This window comes from Rhinolophus sinicus, linkage group LG04 (assembly GCF_036562045.2).
Source record: "Rhinolophus sinicus isolate RSC01 linkage group LG04, ASM3656204v1, whole genome shotgun sequence".
Taxonomy (NCBI): Eukaryota; Metazoa; Chordata; class Mammalia; order Chiroptera; family Rhinolophidae; genus Rhinolophus; species Rhinolophus sinicus.
The window spans coordinates 156,967,947-156,981,647 of NC_133754.1; the positions used below are offsets into that span (position 1 = coordinate 156,967,947).

Here is a 13,701-nt window from a genome sequence, read left to right on the forward strand (position 1 = left end):
ACGCGGGAAAAGGGGTCAGTTGGCAGCACCCACCCTCCTTCTGGAAACAGATTTGCCTCTGGCCCCTTCCCAGGCCCCCCATTGCATCCCCATGCTCTCATCCAGACCAAGTATTCAGGGTCCTGGCCTCACTGTCTCTGGGGATGAGAATGGGCCGTCCTCTGCAAGCTCAGCCAGACCTGGTAAGGATCTGGTCCTCTGTGTCTCCCAACGTCTTACGTGCCCGCGCTGTGTTCATTTCTCATAGCCCCACCTGAACTCAAGGTCGTCCTTCCTTCTTTCCTGTGCCTGCAGTGGACACAGGAACCATTTTGTCCTTAATTCTGTGACAGCCCTGGCCTATGCCACGGGTCCATGAGCCCTGGGGGAGCACTAGGCTTTGGATGGCTGGCAAAGAGCAGAGGCCCAGCCCCCTCTCACATGGTGTAGGAGTCAGTGTCTCCATGGGGCTTATTTCTGTTCTCATCCTGTGTTCCTTGCCCTCACTGCGTGGGCTGTGGCGAGAAGGTACAAAAATGAAGCAGCCATGGTCCCTATCCTCTAGGACTTAGTGTGTAAGGGGAAAAATGATTTGTGGAGAAACCACTCTCCTCTACTGTAGGATTCCCTCTAAGAAATCCTGTAGTGCCCTCCCTCTGCAGACATCAAGGGAAGGCTTCAGAAGGTCAGAGCCATTCACCATGACCTGACGGTACTTCAGAAGGCCAGAGTTGAAACTCCAATGTGCCCAAGCAAGCATTCAAATATTCCTGGCACCTACCACCAATTCTAGAGTAGCGTTTCTTGAGTTTGTGCCCTCCTTGAGGTTTTTAATTCTGATTTCACCTCTCTTGAGCCTAGGGGTGTGTAGGATTATGGGATGGGATGAGCAAGGCTTCATCACTCAACAACAAACTGCGTGTAGTCCTAGGGTCTGACCCTGTCTTCTCTCAGCTCTTGAGTTTGCTGAGAATTAAGAATCCTGAAGGTCTTAGTTCTAGCTCATCTCTCTGTCCCAACCCTTTGTTACTGAACTTTGGTCAGCACTGTGCACTCATGCTGCTCTGGGGCAGACAGGGGCCTGTGGAGGACTATGGGAAGGCCTACTCCATGTAGGCCAGGATGTGTGCACAGTAACCTCTGCCTCACACCTGATGCTGCTGGGACCTTTCTGGGTCATTCCCTTCATTCTGAGCCTCCAATGTCATCTCCTTGGCTCTCTGCCCGATTCCCACCAGGCAGGGAGGATGTGCCTGTCACAAGACCTTCTATGATCTTTGTGGATGTTTTAGGAAAACACCTGAAAGGTGTTGGCTCAGGAGGCTTGAGCCGTGAGTCTCCTCACCCTGGAGTCCATGGTAGGGGCTGGCCCCCATCCCTTAGACACGGAGTCACCATTCAGAGGGACACATTCTTGCTTCTTCCCGTCCTGCTAGCAATGGATGCACTGTGCTAAGTGTGGGGTCCTATGAGAAGAAGAGAGTCCTGCCACCATCTCCTCCTGGTTTGATGGGATGTTGCGTCATCCTGGATTTCCTTAGGAGTCAGTGAGGCAGGGACATCCCACTGTCCCCCATGGCACATCATGAAGAAGCATCAGCACTTCCTGTGCTTCCTCCAGCTCTTGGCTCCTGTGCTGTAGGTCAGAAGGTGGGAATGCAGAGGTGCCACCTTCTGAGAGATATGAGGGGTCCAAAACAGAGGTCCATCGCATCCTCAGGGCAGCCTTTTGTCTGTCTGCTTCCCAGATCTCTCCTCCCATTTCCCAGACTCCATTGTCCTTTGTTGAACACTAGGATACCACACTTGCCTTTTTTCTCTGTCTCTAGGCTCCATGGATCTAGAACGTCTCTGCAATCTCTCCTGCTACTCCAAGAGCACCTGCTTCACACATGTGATCAGATACATCAACCCTTTTTATGCCCACCTGGACTTTCAATTGGATACCTACTCCTTAGACTCTAATGTAATTTGCCATGGCAACTTCCGGAATCCATCCAATGTTCTTGCTTTCGTCTTTTGTTCTCCATATTCCTCCCTCCACCCACAGACATGGTTTCTTCCCAGCTCCTCTCTCAGCCTTTTAGTTTTTTGTTCACCTTTCCTCAAAGTTAAAAAGTCCTCCCTCATTTATCTTATCCTCTTTCTACTAGCCAGCAGTGACGTGTCTGTGCTTTTAGACAAGGCCATCCCCTAGACTTGGGCATTCGCTCCCATCCCATCCCCTCTACACCCCATTGCTCCAGCAGTTCTCACCTTGCTCTTACAGCATCAGTTTATCCTTCCTGACTGCGTCATTTTCAGCAACATTCAGCATGCTAGGTTTCTTACCTTAAAAAACAAAACAAAAAACACCTCCAAAAAACAACAAAGAAAACCCTCTCAGGGTCCCACTTCCTTCTACAGATATTTCCTCATGTTTCTTCACCTTTTTGGAATTGATGACGCTTTCTATCACCAATCACTCTCCTTTCATTCTCTTTAGAATCTCCTCTAGTCATACCTACACGTCCCTCACTCACCTGAGTCAGTTCTTCTCAATGTCATTAGTGCTGTCTTGCTAAATCTAATCAATTTTGCATCCTCATATTGTTTAGCTGATTTACAACTTTTCATGCAGTTGCTCACTTTCTCCTTGCAAAACTTTCCTCTCTTGGCTTCCAGTATAATACACTCTCCTGATTTTCCTCCTTCCTCCCTGGCTACTACTTCTCGGTCTCAGCTTGTTGGTTCATCATTTTCTTCCCAATTTCTTAACGTTGAAGAGTCCCAGAGCCCAGTCCTTAGATCTCTCCTTCATTTATACTCATTCCCTTCTTAATCCTATGATTTTACATCAGTCAGTCAGTCAGTCAGTCAGTCAGTCAGTCAGTCAGTCAGTCAACCAATCATCTCTAGCCAGGACCCTCCCTGAGGACCGTCAGGCTTCTGTGTTGGGGGTATAGTCTCAAGAAGCAGGGAGTGTACTCATGTTGTTGCAGTAATTATAACAGCAGAGGTAATGAGTAGTCATGTTCTGAATTCATATTGAAGTCGAAACAACAGGAGTTTCTGATGAATTGGATGTGGACTGTTAGAGATAAAACATCAAGGATGACAGCAATGCTTTTGGCCTGAGCAACAGGCAAGAGCGAGGTGCCACTAACTGGTGTGGGAAATACTGTGGTGGGAACAGGTTTGGTGTGCGTGATTGGGTGGTGGGGGAGGGGATAGAGAATCAAAAGTTCACTTTTGAGATGAATATTGGACATCCAAGTATATACACTTAGACAATTTGGGCAGACTTGAGACTGTCTACCCCAGAAGATAACCATCTCCATAAAGGTACAGCCAATGTCTTCGTGACTTTTGTCTGGCCTAGTTCCTGGAACATAGTAAATACTCAAATATTTTAATTGTTGAATGCAAGATGCCATTCAAGGTCATTTTTATTGTGCCCCTTTTATGTGACCCTAGGCTCCTCCTTGGCAGCTGAATACTTCTTCCTGTGTCAGGACCCCACACACCATAGCACTCATCACACCTGATGTAATAATTTATCTGCCTCCTCAGTCCAGAGCTTGGATTCAAGTATTATTAACATATTACTATGTGTCAACCACTATCCTAATCCCTCGGTATATGAAACACTATAGTAATTATCCAGAAAAGAAAGGATGAGAAACTAAACTATAAGCAAAGGCAGTAAAAATAGAGGAAAAGGGGCAACACAAGAGATAACAAAATTAGAACCCAGTGATTGACTTGATGTGTGGTTTGAGCAAAAAAAGTGGATGTATAGTGATACTATTCCGACTTTGGAAAATAGTTTGATGGCGTAGAGGGTGTTTGAAAATTTTGAATTAATTTGCATTGTCTTTGGACCAAAATGGAGCTTCCCCCCAGCTACTGGCTCTACAGTTGAACTCAGAGGAAAGACTAGCACCAACACATTAATAGTAATTGAGGTTTGGGATATGGATGTACAGTTATTCTAATTTCCCAGATGAAGAAACTGGGGCTCAGACATGTTAAGTAACTTATCAAATGTCAGATGATTTTTTCCCACATTCCATCCTTGTGATTTTGACCTTAAAATCTACATCCTCTCCAAGGGTCATACACTTGACCTGAAAATTATAAAAACACATGCTCGAGAACATTTTGTAATTTTTTTTGGTGGAATTTTTCTGCCCTTTGTTCATGTTTATCATCTTTCTCTGAAATCATTCTCTGGCCGTTTCAGCCAGAAGTTTCCTTCCAAAAATGACCCAAATCTTTTACTGATACTTAAGCTTACACTGAGAGAAGCAAGCACAGCCTGGAGATATGCTTTCTGCCATGGCCTCCTGAAGGGCCTGGCATTTCAATCTTCCTTCCAGGGAGACCAATACCTGCCTTAACCCAGTGAACAGGAGAAGGTAGGACAGGGTCCACTCATGCCTCTTTCGTATGTCAAGGGAATATGAGTATGATGGCCACCATTAAGCAATCCACTCTGCGGCCAGGGCTACAGAGGCCGCTGCAGGTGGTAGGTCATCTATTAGGTGATGGTGCTAGGGGTTGGGAGATGGGAGAGCATGGAGCGTTTTCTGAACAGAAATCAGGAAAGAGTTCTAGTTATGCCTCAGTGTGGCAAGTTATTCCAGAGGCCTCCTAAAACAGGTCTGTATGAAAATTTTCATTTCGTCTGTGTGTGAGGGAGTGTGTAAACAAGATATAGTTGAAGGGGTTTACATTTCTTAGCAGCTGCTTACAGATCTCAGCTTGCCTCTCAGCCTCCCTCTTGGGTTTCTTCATTTCATACCAAAAGATTCAGAGAAATTTCAGAGAATTTCATATTATATTTCCATTAATGATAAACAGAGATTTCTCTTAAATAGGCAGTTTGGAAATTCCCAGAGAGACGCAAAGGAGCTACAGCCCCGCTTCAGTTCTGAGCAGCTTATCTCATGTTAGAATTCATGTGTACCATTTAATTCTAGATTCCTGGTCACTTTCTCTATTTGGTTAATGAAAAAGGACACTTTCCAAAAGCCTTTAGAGTTTTCTTTTGACAGTCAAAGTGAGTGGTTCTGGTGCTTTCTGAAATGTGGTGGGACATTAATGAAGAAATGGTGAAGGAGGACAGGAACCAAGGGCTGGAGCTGGCCTGCCTTTGGTTGGGAAAAGGACAGGAGTCAGACTCTAAGGGAAAGGCACCAGGCAGATTCTGGGAGAGACACAGCTCATTGAGGTTAACACCATATCATATACATAAAAATATACACATATACTATATGAATATTCAGGGAGGCAAGGCTGGTGGAAAGGAATAAAGTGCAGAAGGATGCCAGGTGTGTGTGGCATAGAAATGAGAGCCGGGTACAAGCTGCTGGCAGTAACTTGACAAGCTAAGATATGTTCAGAAAACCCCTTATGTTTGTGATTCTTTCCCAGAACCCATATCCTTTTACAACACTATGGGCAAGCAGACTGAAGCTCAGATTTAATTATTCCCCCAAAGCACTTGGACGTTGGGTTGGCTTCCTGGCTCTAGGTTCTTTTGAGTGCAAATCAAATTGACTTTGTTCCCTTACATGCCCTGGTCAGGAACATATCAGTTTCTGTCTCAAATACTCAGCCCTCCATCTACATGCTCCCCTCCCTGCCCCCCTCTCTGTCTGCACTTGGAGGTGGGAGACAAATCCCTCCATGTCCTACTGTGATCCTCGTTCCAGGACTCACTCATTCCATGCAGCTGATAGGCAGTGGAGTGGAGGACAGGACATAGGCAAGAGAGCTATAGCAGCCTCCCAGATAAGTTTTCCAGAAAGATCTAACCAATAAGCAACAGGGAGCAGAGAGGGCGAGATTCTGTCATTTGCTGTTGCCATTCTGTCACATTAGCTATGTGCTTTTGATAAACACAGAGTACCTCCTCGAGGATGGAGCACTGTGGCACTCCTCTAAATGGCTCCCCTCCAGATGTGGCGATGGACAGAAGTCATCAATGAATTTTGCCTGTGGGATCCCTGGCCACTCCTTCTTGTCAGGCCTATCTCATGTCCACATTACTGCTCTGGGCCCAAGGATACCGCGGGAAGCCATGACAGAATTCAAGTCTGACCTTTACCTTCAATGCACCTTAGACAAAGGCCTTCCTGCTCTGCTCAAGTCCCTTAATTCACTGTCCAGGGAGGCGCTGTGTGCAATGCTGAGCCAGCTTCAGTGTGTGTTAAAGCTCCTTCCCTAGATAGGAAGGACATTTTAGCATCCCTCAAAACACCTCTGTGGAGATAAGGAGCAGACAGACAACTCTGCATAGAGATATAGACTATATTTTGGGTGGCGTTCTGACCCACCTGCACATGAATGACAACGACAGTAGCGGTCCTGTTCAAGGGACGCAGACACTGGGGAGCCTACAAAGTCTGTTGATTGTGCTGGGGCTTCTTGAGCAGACCAGTGCTTCCCGTTGAGGTGAGAGTTGAGAGTTAGGGTGGGCTTTATGGTTGGCGGCATAGGTCAGTCGAGAACAGTGCTGAGGGCACTGGCGAGGGTGGCCCAGGACGGAGGCAGAGTGCAGCTGATGGGAGAGGGAGCGGCGCCAGAGCTTACTGTCTGGGAAATGGGGGCCATCCAAGGCTATGCCCACCTGCTTCTCAGTGGGGGGAGATTGGGCCTTGGGGTCCCCTCTTGTCTTCTCTGTCTTAGCTCGCCCCATGGGACTTTTGGCTGGAGTCAGCCTCTTTTCTATATTTTCTTTCCTGGCGTTGGCCACTTGCTCAGCTGTCGAGAACATGGATTCCTTGTACCCTTTGCCTTTTGTCTTAAGGTTAACACAGTGCAGAAAGGATTTCACCTTATTTCTCAAGCCCGATTCTGGAAGGCTGGGTCTCTTGTGAGTATGCGCTGGCATCGCCTGCCCCTGCCAAACTTGACCTTGCCTAGTTTGGCCCTGCAGTGGCTTATGCTGGATGAGTTGGCCCAGGAAAGACTGGCCCTGAGACGCCTGGGGGCCCCCAGGCTGGGCATTCTGACGAATCCCTGCTGGTTTGAGGGTGACATTGATTCTGGTTTGACTGTTTTGCAAGTCATTCTTCTTCAATTTTTGCATCCCAGGGACTCCTGGACGTGGCTGTGGGAGCTTAGGCTGAGAGCAAATCAGGGGAATGTGTTGAAAGGGAGCATCACGGTGAAAGCTATGTTTTCGTCGCCGGGGGCCATGGGGTGTCCTGCTCAGAAGCATCCCTTCTGGCCTCCGGGCTTTAGCAGGATGGCTTTTCTCCCTAGTTGAGAGTGCAAACCCTGCATCTCCTTCCCCGCGGCCCCCTGCTGATTTGAGTTTCCCTGGGTCCTGTCTCTTCTCTGCCAGTGTGGGGTCTTGGGCTGAGTCCTTGCTCTTGCCAGGGCTCTGGGGCGCAGGGGTCCAGGACTCCTCCAGGCTGGGGTTGTTCACACCGACCTCCAGCTGAACACAGAGCACCTGGGCCGCTGTGATGTCCGCGTGGGGTTGTGAGATCGGGGAGGACGAATGGGTAGAGCCATGAGGTGCTGCCTCGGGACTAGGTTGCTTCTGGGTCTGATGTGCTGCCTTTGACTCAAAGGCCAGCTGTTCTTTAAAGTGGAGCCACTGTGGACCTGGGGCACGAGGGATGCCTGGTGGGCTGGGGAGTTCCTGGCACAATGCTTTTCCTTGGTTGTTTAGATTCCCAAGAGACTCCTGAGTGGATGTGTTGTCTGCGATGGCTACAGCTTGTTCCCTGGACTCCCGTGCCTTTATGGGTATCCCCCATTGCATCTCTAGAGTCTTCTTTCTCAGGTGGAAATTGAGTTTTGCCAAGATGGGTTTCTTGAGTGAGTAGGGGCAGGAGGGCTGTGTCTGGCTTTCTAGAGGCTCCGTCTCGATCATTCCCTCCACCTGCACTTCAGCCTGAAACTCATCTGCAATGTCTGCACAAGTCTCGCTGGCATCTTGAAAGCGTGGCTCAGGGCTTAGGCACTGCTCTTCACACGAGACCGTCTGAGGCAGAGGTTCTGCTAGGCTATCGACAGGCTCCGGCACCTCCTCTGTGATGAGTGCTTTGGTCGTGATTTCCGGGGCCATAGCCTTGGAGAGGGCCACGTAATAAAGAGCAGGCAGCCCCGACAAGAAGGCCAGATACTTGTGCCGCAAAGTCGTCTCCAGTTTTTCAACGGCTGTCTTGGCCAGGACTCGAGGCAGCTTAGGATGTTCAATGACAGCATCTGGGGAGGCCTGTTGCTGCTGATCAAGGGCTGTTGGCATCCAGGACATAACTTTCTGTTGTAGGTCAGGGTCAGTTGCTGCCTGTCGCTCCGGGGGCTTGCTTTCTGGGATGCAGGTGAAAGGAGCCACTTCTAGACCCCCAGGAATGATGCACTCCCGAGACCTATAAACATGGACAGGGATTTTGTCCTCGTGGATCTGCCCACATTTGGAGGTGATGTGGCTCTGCAGTATTGCCTTGGCCTGGTCTAACAAGGGGGGCCTGGGGACTGACACTGGGTGCTCAAGGGGTGACAAAGGGTCACCAGCACCAGTGGCTTCTAGGGCTGAGGGCTGGGGAACACTCACGTTGGCTAGGGCGGCACTGCTCCAGGACAGAGTCTGCTGGTGAGCAGGGGACAGGAGCAACTGGAAGGACTGCTGGATCTTCTGGGGCAGGCCCCAGCGGTGGTGAATCAACTGCCTCTGGAGGTGGAATTCCAGCGGCCTCCGGTCATGCTCCGGAAAGAGGAGTTTCTTTGTGAGGTCAGAGATGGGCTTTCCCGGCCAGAAAGTTTTCCCAGTCTCAGGAGACTGGGTTTTGTCACAAGACTTACACTGCACGGGGCTCTGGCTGTGCTGAGGTCTCTGGAAAACAGCTGGCAAACCCCACTGAAGCTGGAGCTGCCTCTGCATCAGGTGCCACTCCAAGGCTTCACACTCTGCCGGACTCAGAAATGGGACATTGGTCTGACCTTGTTGGTGTCCCGACGGAGTGACCCAATTCGGGGACGATGGAGAAGAGGGTGGGGTTGACTGAGGTGGAGTTTTAGGCAGCCGAGGAAGGAAGGAGAGCTCCTTGGAGAGAAGAGCGTCCTTCAATGGGAGCTTGCACAAGCTCCCGTTCGTCGAGAGGCCTTGAGAGCCCAAGAAGGTGTCAACCAGGGACTCACTGTGCAGAGAAGGGAGGCCACAGAACAGCTGGCTGTACTTCTGCTGCAAACGGCCCACTGAGTCATTAGCCTGCTGCTGCTCAGGAAGTGGACAGAGGCCACTACATTCTTGAAGGGCTGGCGAGGGCAAGGCTAGAGACACATGATTTGGGTTTTGCTGGTAGTGGCGTGTTTGTTTTGGGTCTACAAGGGACCATTCAGAAACCCAGAATATCTGTGTAGCCTGGCCAGCCACACACGAACCCCAGGTCTGGTAGGAAATGGTCCCAAATGTCTCTACAGAGAACTCAGAAGTATCATTCAGTATGAAAGAAACTGGTTGGTTATTTACGGGTTGGTAAACCAACGGTGGGTTTGGCATAAGCTGCCTCAAGGACTCCTCCACACGTCTGGGCAGCCCCCACCTCTGGAAATGCATCCATTTTTTCACGTGTACCTCAAGAAGTCTCAGAACTTCAGGACCGAGGAAGGGCAGGTGGGCAGGCAGGACAGTGCCAATAGACAAGGCCATCGGATGTGTCTGGGTAGCGATTTCTCGGTTCAGGGTCAGCAGAGACACCTGGGAATGCAAAGGCTGCTGACCTTGGTTCCCGTAGACGAGGTTGAAGCTGTGCTGCATCACCTCCTGCTGGTTCACTGGAATCCTAGGTCCCTCAAGCTGCGAAGAAGACATTATCTCTCGGTCCCCGGGCATCTCTGGCCCTTGAAATGCCTGTCCTAGCTGGTGCTGTTCAGCCCAGCCATCTCGGATGCTGACTGAACTGGCTGACTGGGCAGCTGACCGGATTATGCATTTCTGAGCCGTTCGTTGTGACACTGAGGGTGTAGCAGATGGAAGTGAAGGCTGTTGTGAGTGTGTGGAATGGTGCTCCAGAGTCTGCTCAAAAGACAGAGAAACTGGCAATGGCCCTCGTGAACGGGGAGAGATCGGGGTGTTCTCACCCGCCAGCAACTGCTGGATCTCCAGAGCCGTGGCATTGCAGGTTTGGCAGCTGGGGTCTGCGCACAGGAGCCTCCGCACACTTCCCTCCTGAGGAAGCCAGCTCTGGCTGCGAAGGGAAACATGGCAACTGTGAATGATGGAGTGACATGTGCCTCTTTGGAAATGTGTAGCCTGGAGATTAGCCCTGCTCTCTCTAGTCCTGCTAAACCCTGGGGTGTGTACCCCCTGGGTGTTTACTCGTCTGCCTTTCTTCCTAAGGAAATGCCAGGTGGCAAGTTACGGTGTGCTGCGCTGAGGGTCGGAGCTTGTTAGGCAAGGTCTCCTGCAAGCCATGGGAGCACAGGGCCACGAGGGACTGGGAGGTGGGGTTAGTTCTAGGTTGACTTGTGTTGAGAAGCTGAACCAGAAGATGGGTCAAGCGATGGGGAAGCCAATGGTTAGCTGATGGGGCATCACCAGGTGGAACCTAGAGTCAGTCTCGTTTGGGGCTAAAAAAGCCACAGCCTGGTAGTAAGTATTTCAAACAGCAAAAGGAGGTCCTTGTGGGAACTCTGCTTTCTGGGGACTATGAAGTGTACACAAAATCTCTTGGGAGAGAACTCCGTTCTCTAGAGGTTTTAAGAAGAGGATGAGATGGTAAGGTCCTGGGTAAGGGCTGTCCCAGGATCTGAAGACAGAGCCAGAAGAGGTAATATAAGCAGTGTTCCGGGTCTGCCCTTGAAAGGGTTGTAACTCTAAAGAGAACATGACAATGGTGACTTATCTACCCATTCTGTTGACTGGATCAGTTGTCTTGTGGCTGAGTGTAAACCCAAGGAGAGGCGTAATGAATTATACGCTAGTCAAATCCTGAATTCCAGGAGCACTGTGAGCATGGCCCAGAGCAAAACCGGGAGCCTCCCCCCTTCTGAAATGTCTAATGCCCCTCTGCCCTGGTAACCCTCTCAACCAGTGCTCCAGCCTCCATTGGGGCTGGTCCCCTCACTGCCACCATCCCTCTCCTCATCCTTGCCCCAGGCCAAGCAGAGAAATCATCGCAGGCCAGGCTGGGAGCTGGAAGACTATTCAGAGCAAGAGGTCACCTTTTCATGACAGAGAGCAGTTCCGAGGGCTTCTCAGCTTCTTTCCAGGAAAGTCTCCTAGCTGGGAAACCAGGACACAGTGTTATATGGAACAGGAGAGGATTCAGGGATATCCTATAGGCAGCTGAAGGCCTTTGAATGAGAGGAGACTGAAAACCCAGCAGTCAGTGCTCTAAGGCACGTCTGCGTACAACTGTACTAGTTACGATGTGTTGTCCCTGCTCTCATCTCATTACATCTTCACAACCACGCTGTGAGTGAGGCAGGCTCTTGAGATGCCATTTTATGGATAACAAGACTGAGAGATGAAGTGACCGCTCCAGGGTCATAAAACTAGTAAATGACACCATGAAGGACTTCTGCCCTTCTTCCTCATTCTTCATTCTCTGGGGCATGGTGGGGAATTTTGGAATATTTCCAAGTTGATTTCCCACCCAAGAAAGTATTCTGGGAGAATTTGTCAATGGGGAATTGGAGCCTTCAGTGGTTAGAGCACCTGGCTCCTGGCACCAGGGGTCAAAGTGGGAACAGGTTGTATGAGAACCTCGCCCACAGTGGAGGAGAGCCAGAGAGGAGAGTGGGACTTTACCTCTTGATGCTGCATTTCTAGGTCTTTGCTTGACTTTTTGGTGACGCTTAAAGACAAAAAAGTTACAGTGTGAAGCTGTGACACCATATTGTTTTTCATGTTGAAATGAGACAAAGGTAATATACATTCCAAATTTCTTTCTATATATGTTTGTATTTTATACCCTCACTTACATTTCCTTTCTTTACTCCACTGTTTCCTTCCAAACTTTCATTTTTATATTTATTTCTGACTTACTTTAAGACTCTCTGTATTCCATTCCTCCTGTCCCCTTCCCTAGGACAAGTTCTTTAGGGCACTTAGCATGACACCGGAGGGATAGTGGAACAGATTAAATGGTGATTAGTTCTAAGAGCCCAAGGACTTTTGGTTACTAAGTTCACCAACCAGAAGAATCCCCCATATGTTCTGAGATCCAGTGAGGTATATTTCCTTTCATCTAGGTTTCACCACAAGGTAGATAAAGACACTATCGATTTTTCAATCAGAATACGTTTCAGAGATGGCCTGATAAGGCATTATTTATAGGCTCTGAGAAGACAAGTATCACATTAGAGTAGCTGAATGTATAGTAATAAAAGTGACAGAGAGGGTAAAAGGAGAGGCTCTGAGGTCTTAAAACCTTTTGATCTGAGGCTTAATTAGTTCAATCATGGTGTTAATGTTTCCCTACCTGGCAGCAGATTCTTTTAGGTTCCAACCTTAATCCATGGTAATTCCTTTTCACTTCCCAGATAATTAGAATAATAATAAAGATGGTGCCATATGTATATAAGAAACATTCAGTATTCCACAGAACAAAGGTAGGGCTCAACATGGTCTAAACCTCATTAGCATGAGGAGACCAGCCACCCCATATCTAGACATTCCGGATCCTGCTGCCTAATGACACCCAGTACTATGCATTGTCATCTCCGTCTCACAGAGGATGGAACCAGGCCATCAGATTGCATCACAAAGCCCTTCCGTTTCCCAAGGCAAGTCTCGTGTCAAAGACTTTGTCTTAGGAGGCTTATGTGGTGATTCAGTCTGTAGGTGAGGGTGGCTGGGTGTCCACAGGGTGACAGAGCCAGAGACTGAAGGTGCCTGCTCAAGGCAGTGTCTATGCTCCCACTTTGTCTTCACTGTCCACACCCTACACCAGCCTGGTGGCTTGGCTCTCTCCTTCATAACTGTCTGTTCACCCATCCCCAGAAGACTGAGTGTTTAGGACACAGGGCAACTCTTGAGCAAGAGGGACAGGAATATTCACCAAGTCCCCCACCTGTACTGGAAATGTACCCATTCACTGACTGTATTTCTCAGCTCCAGAATTTCTATCTGGTTTAGTTTTATAATTTCTGTCTCTTTATTTATATTCTCATTTTGTTCAATAGCAACTTATAAATATAGAAGGAATGATGATGTTAGAAAGTATATAATGATTGCAACAACTAGTGGGTGAAAGTTTGATGAGAAACAGAATATTTTCATAGACTCAGAATATCTTCCCACAAGTTAAGTCACTACCTTAACGAAAATAACATCATCAGTTGGGACAAATCAAATCATATGCCTCCTAATATAATGCACTGAGAATACAATATCACTTCAGTTGTATAAATGTCAAAAATTCATAACTTGAATCTAATCATGAAGAAACATTGAATAGATATTCTAAAAAATAACTGACCTGTATTCTTCCAATAATAAGAGACAAGACAACTAAATACAATGCATGAGGGGAAAATTAGCTATTATGGACAGTAGGGAAGTAATGTCAGTTTTACTTTTGAGAAAGATCAGCTTAGTTGCTTTATGGGAGATAGATTTTAGGGGAGCAAGAATAGAAAGGCTCAAGACTATTAAGATTCTATACCTAGCTCAAGCTAGGCATAGTTGAGGCGTGGGTTTTTAACAGTGTACTTGGTAAGAAATTGTGCAATTAGGATATATTTTGGAAACACGTCTACCGGTGGATTGAATGT

The 13,701-nt window shown here is 48.3% G+C and overlaps 1 protein-coding gene across 1 annotated transcript; it reads right to left on the bottom strand.

The window, feature by feature from the left end:
• Positions 1-6,258: 6,258 nt before the first annotated feature.
• On the bottom strand, positions 6,259-12,573 carry LOC141571150 (protein SPATA31F1-like). The gene is made up of 4 exons (XM_074330666.1): positions 12,408-12,573; positions 11,735-11,780; positions 11,146-11,206; positions 6,259-10,169 (listed from the first exon to the last, which is right to left on the bottom strand). The coding sequence occupies exons 1-4, from the start codon at positions 12,549-12,551 to the stop codon at positions 6,338-6,340; spliced, it is 4,083 nt and encodes a 1,360-aa protein (XP_074186767.1). The 5' UTR covers positions 12,552-12,573; the 3' UTR covers positions 6,259-6,337.
• Between the last annotated feature and the right edge of the window lie 1,128 nt (positions 12,574-13,701).